The 10,525-nt window shown below is 40.4% G+C and overlaps 1 protein-coding gene across 1 annotated transcript; it reads left to right on the forward strand.

Moving 5' to 3' along the window:
* The first annotated feature begins 264 nt into the window (after positions 1-264).
* Positions 265-7,406, forward strand: tcf15 (transcription factor 15). Its single transcript, XM_068048851.1, has 2 exons — positions 265-738; positions 6,787-7,406. The coding sequence occupies exons 1-2, from the start codon at positions 265-267 to the stop codon at positions 6,859-6,861; spliced, it is 549 nt and encodes a 182-aa protein (XP_067904952.1). The 3' UTR covers positions 6,862-7,406.
* The last annotated feature ends 3,119 nt before the right edge of the window (positions 7,407-10,525 follow it).

Here is a 10,525-nt window from a genome sequence, read left to right on the forward strand (position 1 = left end):
CTCTTCAAGCCCCTCCTCCGGGTTATAAATGGACTTTTGGATTTATCACAACAGATTTGAATGACACAATAGCAGGGCTGTTGCGATCCTGCAGCTGTGGTACTTTTGCAGGATCTGCATCAGAACCTGGGCAGAGAAGGGACTTACTTTTAGACTTGCTGTTGTTTCTTGTGCCGCCTCAAGGTCTTCAGGGTCCATAAGGACCTCCATTTAGAAGCTGCGAGCTCATTGAGAGCCGGGGAGGGAGGGGGCGTGGTGGGGGCCATGGCTTTCACCATGTTGAGACCTGTTGCTGCTCGGCATTTCTACTCGGACATCAGCCTACACTCAGACGATGATGAAAACAAGAGCGAGAGCGAGGGTTCCGACCAGTCTTTTGACTGCTGCAACGGGTCGGGCAAGAGGAGAAGGGTCTCCTTCACCAAGAGCACGGTGGTGGTCAAGCACCGGCAGGCAGCCAACGCCAGGGAGAGAGACAGGACTCACAGCGTCAACACGGCTTTCAGCGCTCTCAGGACACTCATCCCCACCGAGCCCGCCGACAGGAAACTCTCCAAGATTGAGACCCTCCGTCTGGCTTCCAGCTACATCTCCCACCTGGGCAACATCTTGCTGGTGGGAGAGGAGTGCGTGGATGGGCAACCGTGCCTGGGCACGGTCTACAGCAGCCAGAATGAGTTTGAAGGCTCGCAGCCCAGGTCCATCTGCACCTTCTGCTTGAGTAACCAAAGGAAAGGGGTAGGTAGCATTTTCTCTTAGGGCGCACAGAGTGGCGCAGGTTAGGGGGGAAAAAAGGCCATCAGAAATTACACTGAAAATGTTGGCATGAGCAATCCTTGTCTGAAAAGAAAGAATCTTGCGGCACAGAAGGAGGCCATTCGGCCCATCTTGCCTGTGCTGGCTATTTTTGAAAGAGCTATCCAATTAATCCCACTCCCCCCTGCTCTTCCCCTATAGTCCTGACTTTTTTTTTTCTCCTTTCTTAAATGTATATTCAATTTCCCTTTGGAAGTTACTTTGAACCCGATTCCATCACCCTTTCAGTCAATGCATTGCAGATTGATCTATTGAACAGAAGATGGTTTCGGGTTCAGTAACAAGACAGCACAACACCAATATTACCCTTCATTATGAAGTTTAAACTCACAGTTCTGGTATTTTGTTGGGAATTGCTAAAAGATACATCTGGGGTTGTCAGGAGGCCAGAATTCATATAGAAATAGACATATTGAGAAACATATACAAATGATGTATTTGTATCTTCTTTGTGCTTTTCCAAAGTATTTCAAATAAACTGGTCAGTCTACAAAGATTCAGCAGGTTTTAAGGGTCATTGCTAATTAAAGAACAAGGTAAGAGCCAAGAGTCTCATTGCTTTACATGGAGGTCCCTAACAACAATTTACATTTATATAGTGCCTTTAATGTAGAAAAATCATCTTGAGTGACTTCACAGAGATGTGAGGAAAATGATTGCCAAGCCAAACAAAAGACGAGAAGGGTGATCAAAAGTTTGGTCAAAAAAGTTTATCCCACTATATAATCTGTTCGATCAGTTACGGCATTTCCCAGTCTGCCAATCTCTGTAAACTCCTCCAGCCCTACACCCTCCATGAACTCTTTGTTTTCCCCAACCCTAGTTTCTTGAGCATCCCCAACTCCCTTCCCCTTACCATTGGTACCATGCCATCAGCTGTCTAGGCCCCAAGCTCTGGAATTCCCTCCCGAAACAACTCTGCCTCTCCACCTCTCCATTCTCCTTTCAGATCCTCCTTTGACCACACATCTGTCTCCCATCCTAATGGTCTAATATCACCTTCTTTATATCAGTATCAATTTTTGTTTGATAACGCTCCTGTGAAGCACCTTGTGACATGTTCCTATTCTAAAGGTGCTATATAAATGTAAGTTGTTATTGCATCTGCTGCTAAAACTACATGGTTTAGTATTCATACTTATATTTATTTTGGAGAAAATAGTTTTGTTTGATATTATTTCTGTTTTGAGATTATTTTCACATTTTATTTTGTTTTATGAATTTAAAAGTTGTTCCCATCATTCATTGGGAATGAATGACCAATGGTCAAAGATTCAAAATCTTAGACTGGACCATGGCAGCAGTAAGCTCATAATTGCATTTTATAGTGGAGTCATGGACTGAATCCTAGTTAAAAAGAATGCAGCCTGGTGTGTTAGACAGTTCCAGAGCTTATATTCCACTATACCACTGAGCTACTGGTCACATAATCCTTTCCAAACCAGAGATTCAAATGTGATGGTATTATGGCCACTGCGCTCATATTAGCAACAAAGGTAGCAATCCCCCATCAATTCTCACTCTCAAACTCTAAACCCTCGAATTGACATTTACAACATAATATTTTAGCTTTCAGCCAATAATTAGAATGTAAACAGTAGCTCACTTTCAAAAATAAATGACCAGAAATGGTGAGGACCATCAGTTTATATAACATAATCTTTTTATTTCTAAACTTTATTGCAAGTGATTGCCTGCAATTTATTTATTTCCATTTATATGGTTCCTTGTCCTTATTATGTTGTAAATGACAATACAAGGAATTAGAATTAGAGATTACTTCCTTCTTCCATCCTCAAAATATTTCTAAGTTATTCAAATGAATTGATTTTGGAGTTCGGTGATTATTGTTATGTAGTTAAAGATAAATATCGTCATGATTATCTTACATTTGAGGTTTAGTCAATTTTATTTCTTAAGTTAAAGAAATCTACATAAATTCTGTAGATCTGTATAAAAATAAAACAACATAGGTTGTGCAATAAGTGTGGAATAGATCAATAATAAGAGAATTGATATATAGTTCCTCTTTGAAGTGTTATCTTTTCTGATTTTAAAACTCTGGCGCCTATTTTATATAAAATCAGGATTCTATTTCCTGCAATTCTCCAGCATATAGTCTTATAAAATTGATTTAGAGAAATATAGAGGCAGAAAGAATGTTGATTAATCCACTGAATTACTGAAGAAAATGAAAAAATATATATTTGCGGATTTTGTTAATGGTACTATAGTTCCCAAAGAAACTGATCTAATTGCTATATAGTCACACACTACTGTTTGTGGGTCAATCCCTGAATCTAGACACAATAGACCAATATCTTCCACCTGTTTAACAGGAAAACTATTACATGAACACCATAAATATGAATTCACCATTCAGTATGAAAATAACATGTCAAGGAAAATGTGTTTGTGTGGAAGAAATTTGTTACGAACATTGGTGAGAGATATAGAACATATCACAATATTGTCCCTTCACTTAGAAGCAATATAATAAAGCTTGATAAGATTACAGATGCTGTCGGTGTTTTTTTATCCAAACACTGTAAAAATCTGTAAACATTCAGTAAAATAATTAAATTAGAAATCAGAGAGCAGCAGTTTTAAGAATATTTACTGTTAAATTGAAATTTATGAAAATGTGACATAATCCAGCTAATAATCTGTTAACTCAGAATACAATATCCAAAATTTAAATAATTTTATCAAATAATTTTTAATCTGAATCACTTCAGGACAGCGCCTAACTGTGTAGGCAAGCTTTTTACTCTTGTCTTGAGACAATTTCTGCAGAGAGTCCTGTGTTAATAGTATCTTCCTCCAACAGCAAGTAGCTCATGAGAGTAATGCATCAGGAATTCATCCTGGGTCAATTAAACCGTACAGCCTGGTTTATAAGTTATGTGCGTAAATACCAGTTTGATTATTTTTAGAGTTTGAGCTTTTTTTTTTGGTTTTATTGAAGACAAATAAAACCTAATTGAAGCTAGGTATACATAAACTGAGCGGGGGTTGGATAACACAGAGAATATCAATCCTAACTTTTATTAGGAAACTATTGATGAAAGAAAAAAATGGGAACAATGTGATAAAGTGACTACCTCAATTGTGGATTTATGTGTTTTTTACTGAAAGAGAATGAACAACAAAACCTCTATGCCAAGTGGAAACTTGGCACGTCCCAAAAGGAAACAGGAAAGATTGGAGGGAAAGTCATCTCTATGCCCCACCCCCTGCCCCTCTCTTTTTATTCATTGGATGCTCCCTGGGTCAGAGTGTTAAGGATGGGACCAAGTCATACGCCTACCTACCCATCCATGTGGACCAGGGATATCAAGTAATGCCCGGTTAAAATAAAAACAATAAAAATGGATGCAAAGGGTGGTGACAATGGAATAAACTTGGGCTCAATTACTGTCCATTCAGACAATGGTGGAAAATTTAGCCCAGGCATCTGCTAGTCAATCCCATGTGGGGCTACTCATGAACAAAAAGTTATAATAATGTAGAAATCATCAAAATAAAAGTAAAATCAACAGGAATGACACATCTAGAAGAGATTTAAATGTGGAAATAGATAAGATAAATTAATAATCAAAGATTTATAATTGTTAAATGAGAATAAAATATAAATTAAATTAAATGTTTATTTCAAAAAGTCTTTCATCACTCTGTGTTGGACAGTCACTAACAGAGCCAGTCATAAGTCTCTCCCAAAGAGTGATTGTTGAGTTTCTAACATATATTTAAATATTGTTAAACACAAATAGACACATGTCTACCACAGCCAATGAAATTGCTGGAAATTGACCAATGAAGTTGTGAGAGTCACTAACTGGTGGAAATATTACTCCTTTGGCTAATCAAGATTGCTGAAAAGGGACACCCAACAATCTTTTTTAAATAGATATATAATGAGATATGTGTTTTTACTCATAATGTATACAAAAGCAAAATACTGCTAATGTTGGAATTTTTATTTATTTATTTGTGGGCATTGCTGACTAAGTCAGCATTTATTGTCCATCCCTAAATGCCCTTGAACTGAGTGGCTTGCTAGGCCATTTTTTAAAGAGTCAACCACATTGCTGTGGATCTGGCATCACACATAGGCCAGACCAGGTAAGGAGAGCAGATTTCCTTCCCAGATGGGCTTTTTACAACAATCGACAATGGTTTCATGGTCACCATTAGATTAGCTTTTAATTTCAGATTTATTAATTGAATTCAAATTGCACCAGCTGCCATGGTGGGATTTGAAGCCATGTCCCCAGAGTATTAACCTGGGCTCTGGATTACTAGTCCAGTGACATTACCACTACACCACCATCTCACCCTCTTCTGAAATACAAACAGAAAATGTTAGAAATCCTCAGCAGGTCAGGCAGCATCCGTAGCAAGAGAAACGGCGTTAACGTTTTAGGTGGATAACTTTCATCAGAACTTATAATGTATATTTCACCTCATTCCTTAAGGTAACAGAGCTAGTCAAATGCTGGCTTCAAGTCCTATATCATCATGGCCCTCTTCACACCTCGACAATACGGGACGTGCTGAAGCTGTTATACGTTTTAACTTGCAGACTGTATTTAATCAATAATAGTACATTTTTGGCAGTAAATGTGAAGTATCAAATTAAATGGGTTCTGCCAGCATTCACAAACCCATCAAACTTTATACTAAATGTTCATGACACCACCTGAACCATTCGATTCAATTACACACATTGTCGCTCATTCCTACATGCAGTGTTGCACATGTGTCGTTTGTTTTGCTAACGGTGAAAGAAAATTCTTCATGTCGCCCCTCTGTGAAAAGAAAGGCTCCCCTAGGAGAGTCATTACTTTAAATAGGATTTTTTTTGTAATTCATAACTTTATAAATGCGCCCAAGGAAACAGTTGAGTTTTGCTATTCTGTTTAAAGCTCTGCTTTGGGTTATATCATTGATTTTCTTTTTAAGAATTACAGCATAAAAAAAAGTGCACTGGTTTGGAGAATAAACACCAACACAGAATGGTTGGGCTGAATTGCCTGTTTGCCTGCTGTAATTTATAGGTGATATTAGAACAGCCACACCTAGAAATTATGCTTTGCGGTGAGAGTGCACCAGTACTTGAACCTTGTTTGTGTGTCCCAGCGCTTAGCCAGCTCGTATATAATTACTTTGTCAACTATTTTAGCATTATATATATGTTCGTTCACTATTTGAACCTGTGACATGTTCTAAAATCACAGTAATGTAATTTCTAGACTCCAATGTTTTCAATTTTTCTCCTCTCAAACTACCTTCAGAAGTTGATGCGTCCCAGTTTCAAGGGGTAATAAAATGCATTTGGGATGTCAGGTGCGCTTGAGACTGGGAACATTAAGGGGAGGGAGAGGGAGAAGGAGGGAACATTTCAGGAAGCCGAATGTGTTTTTTTTAAAACTGACCCCCACGTAGAACAAACAGCAATGTGGAGTGTATCGTGTTGCAAATTAGTTACAGTTCTACTGTTACAGACGCCGTATCATTAATATGTTACTCGATCACCTCTGAACTGGACCAGGCAGCTTTCCCCTCGCATTTTAAATAAAGACCCGACTTAATCTGAACTCAAAGCATAAAATTCATTCCCTTTTAAGTTAAAAGAATAATAGATTTACAAAAACATTATTTTGCACATATTTATATATAAATCTTTATGAATGTTCTGTAAAACGTATAGCGTATCTCTTATATATCATTTCACATGTTTTAGAAAAACGCTATATAATTTTTTGGGGATATATTTTATAATTTAAAATTGATTTGGCATTTGCTGAGCTTATAAAAGTTCAACAATTAGTACTTTAAGATAAAGGGGCGAAATTATAAAAGGAAAGTTAAAATTAAATTCTACAATTTTCAAATGTGAGAGTTGCCGGTTCTGTTGTCAATATTTCGTTCGTGTTAACTAAAGCGATCGATTTGTGTATTTTTTAGGTTAAGGAGAAAGAGGGGAAGGGCGGGTATTCGAAGCTCAGGGGACCGGGAACTCTGCGGATTCAACGCCAGTGAAAGCGCACGGAGAGGGCGACTGGAGAGCGAGAGACCCGGCAGAGGCGCAACTAGAGACAAGGCTGAAATCTTAAGGGTTCAAAAGAGGGCTCGCAGCAACCACAACAAAATAAATACACGTGGCAAACTTCACGTCAGGAGTATGGACACAGTCTTCTGGAGCCCCTTTGCTCCTCCAAGAACTTCTAAGCAGAAACTTTCAACCTGACATTTGAACTGAACGATTCAGTCCAGCTGCAGTCCACAGACTATGCACGGTGTGAGCTTGATGTGGGAGGTTGCAGAGAGTGTGTTGACACTTTAAACGATGCTGCCGTCCATCTCCATTTGGGGAGATCTGGCCTTTTCTAAGTTTTTATGTTATATCTGTTGTAAATTTTTTTTTAAAAAAAATCTAGCCAAAATGTGGAAAAAAAATAAAGGAGAGATGAGTTCTGTATCGGGGGAATGTTGTGCTTATACTGCTAAGAATAGCGCGAGTTTAAACACTTCTTTGGAGGCTTGAAGAGAGGCAGGAAAGAAAGAACTTGCATTTATATAGCGCCTTTCACGACCTCATGACGTTCCCAAAGCGCATCACAGCCAGTTAATTACTTTTTGAAGTGTAGTCACCGTTTTAGAAAACGTGGCAGTCAATGTGTGCACAGCAAGATCCCACAAATGACCAGATCATCTCTTGGTCATGTTGCTGCAGAGATAAATATTGTCCAGGTCACCAAACAGTACTCCCCTGAACGTCTTTGAAATGGTGCCATGGGATATTTTACCTCTGTTTGACTTATCCAAAAGACAGCACCTCTGATAGTGTTGCACTCCCTCGGTATTGCTCTGGAGTGTCAGCCTGGATTATGTGCTCCAGTCTGCTGGCTTCTGCTACCAGGAGCCAGGGATGATGTGGAACATCCCTGGGTGGGACATCCAGCATGACTATTTTCAGGGTTAACTGGCAGAAAGAATGCTTGGGGGCATTGACTCTTTGTTGAGACTGTTTCCACCTGCTCAACGATCTCTCCATTACTTCAAACAAATGATCATTCTCCTGCATGAGCCTATTTGGTATGAGGTCAGGATCTGGCTTGGGTGTGAGGACATCCTCCCATGATCAAATAGCCTGCCGATACTCAAGTCTAAATTTTCACGTGGGCGCTTGGCTAGAGATTTTGCCAGTGGCGCCTGTGAAATTGTACCTCAGCATGAGGCAGTGTCTCAAGGAAAGGAGGGAAGAAAATTGGGGTGGGGATTTGGAGAGATTCCCACCTGTTCCACCTGAGAGGTTGGGCAGAGCCACAGCACAGGGCTTTTCGACAAGGTTGGCTTCAATCCCTGATGGGCAACCAAAATTCATCATATAGCCCAGGCAGGCTGCTTAATGCCTTGTCACAGTAAGGGTGTGGAATGATTCCATTCATTATTGTAAACTGTACAGGTCTAAAAATATAAACATGGCTTTTGTCTAATCTCACCTTTTTAGGGAGGGGTGAGGAGGAGCTGGTAAATGGGGAATATCAGAACATGCCACACTTGAATCCCTAAAAGGAGACAATGGAGCCCCTTTAAAATCATCCCAAATGCAATCATTCTCCCAGTTACCAGGCAGCTGGTGATTCAGGAGAGATCTGTGTTAGCAGCTGTTCTGGATTAGTTAGTGAAGGGAAGGCGGAGGGGGGGTTTGGGGGTGGAGGGTGGAGTTACAAGTTGCCTGAATCGACCTTGTTTCAATTACATAAGCTCTTCCCAACCTCCAGTATATGGATGTAATCTTCAACACTTGGCGAAGATTGTTGATTTAATGGTTGTTGCAATTGGATCATGGAATTAAATGGAACCTCCTCCCCTTCCCCATCACACGACGGTTCCATTCCCAAGGTACACTGTGTTGACTCTGGCTTAATCGGCCAATTTTTGTAAATTCATTTCAAAATCACATTGCCCTAGTTTATAAAAGTCAAGAAGGGGGGAAGCATTACTGCAAGCACAAGTCCAAATGTAAAGTATTTTCAGCTTTGCCAATCCTCTGAACAATGTGTTCTGACTAAAGCACGTATCAGGAGATTTTTTTTTGCTGAGGAAAAGGAAATGAGATCAGCAACTTCTCTTTAAAAGATAAAATACAGCACAAGTTTCACAACTTATTTGCCCATAATAAGAGTGTTCCCTTTACTGTCAGTGACAGGCTCCACAGGGGAAAATGTTGTTGCATTTGTGTGTGTAAATTCACATGGACAATGCAAGGCTCAACTGCAAAGTGCACTTGGCTGATACAGCACATATTTTGGCCTGAGCACCAGTCTCCAGGCTCTATTCCTGCACATTAATGCTTTCCGCTGTGAGTTACAATATCTGGCTTATTCCATGTAAACACACTGTCGTTCACAGCAGAGGAATTTAATTCAAATCAATCAGAGACCGGAATTGAAATTCTGCCAGACATATATAACTTAGGTGAGGATTGCTTACCAGGAGTCACAGTTCCTCCCCTCCCCAGCTCCCAAAGAGCCTGTGTTGACAGTAGGCCATGTGTTGCAGACATGCTGAGACACTGCTTTGTGTAAAAGCTAGATTCCTCACACACTGATCTCTGTCAGGTGATGTTGGTAGCAGACAGTGGGGAAATTGCTGAGTGAGCAATAAGGCACATCTCCACACAAAAATATATTCACCTTCCACCTCCAATGTGGCTCAGCAGGTAGCACTTACACTCCTAAGTTCAAATGTTGTGGGTTCAAGTCCCAGTTTAGAGGTTGGAGTCTGTGTTGATACTCCTAGTGTAGTATTGAGGAAGTGCTGCACTGTCAGAGGTGCCAGCTTTCAGATGATATCTTACATCAAGACCCCATCTTCTTTGTTAGGTGCCTGTAAAAGATCCCCATGGCATTTTATGAAGTTAAGGGCAGGGGGTGGGTACTTTCCCCGGTACCTAGCCAATACTTATCCCTCAACTAGAACTAATTATCTGGTCATTTTACTACTATTTTTGGGACATTGGTGTGCCCAAATTGCTGCTGCATTTTTTACATTACAACAGTGACACTTCAAAAAGTATTTTATTGGCTGTAAAGCACTTTGGGATGTCCTCTGAAAGATGATATATAAATGCAAGCCTTTCTCTTTATAATTATGTTTCGATCTGTGGGCAAACTGATGTAGGTGGGAGTGGGCGTCACAGTCCCTTTTATCACTAAACTGGTAGACTAATGTATCAGAGCATTGCCCAGCATTAAGCAACCTAAGAGAATTCCAGGTTTGATCGATGGACTGTGTTGACTTAACTGAACCTAACCAAGGGCAGCAGATTGGATTGCAACTGCAGGCTTCTGTGCCCTGGGTCAGAGAGGAAAAAGATCAGCCAGGATTGCCCATTCCCGATTACCACCCAGTGACCCTTGGTACAAAGAATGGGCACGCGGACAAGAGGTGAGGTCAAGATCAGGCCTGGCCCTGATGCCCCCCATGTAGGAATAGCCAGATGACACTTACTGTCTGACCTCCACACATAAATGATGCCCACTTGGGAATGGTGTAGCAGGGTGTAGATAGGCTTGATGGCTGGTATGGACACAGTGGGCCGAAGGACCTGTTTCTGTGCTGTATAACTCTATGACTCTATGGCTGCTAGCTCTCAAAGAAACACAGTGAACACGAGGTAACCGGAGAGGAGGGGAGA

The sequence above is a fragment of the Heterodontus francisci genome, chromosome 16 (assembly GCF_036365525.1).
Source record: "Heterodontus francisci isolate sHetFra1 chromosome 16, sHetFra1.hap1, whole genome shotgun sequence".
In the NCBI taxonomy this organism is placed as follows: domain Eukaryota; kingdom Metazoa; phylum Chordata; class Chondrichthyes; order Heterodontiformes; family Heterodontidae; genus Heterodontus; species Heterodontus francisci.

Bases quoted from the DNA above. Each gene is read 5' to 3' on its own strand.
- tcf15 (XM_068048851.1), top strand. From the start codon at position 265: ATGGCTTTCACCATGTTGAGACCTGTTGCTGCTCGGCATTTCTACTCG. The intron at 739-6,786 runs GTAGGTAGCATT...TGTATTTTTTAG, and splicing joins TGAGTAACCAAAGGAAAGGG to GTTAAGGAGAAAGAGGGGAA.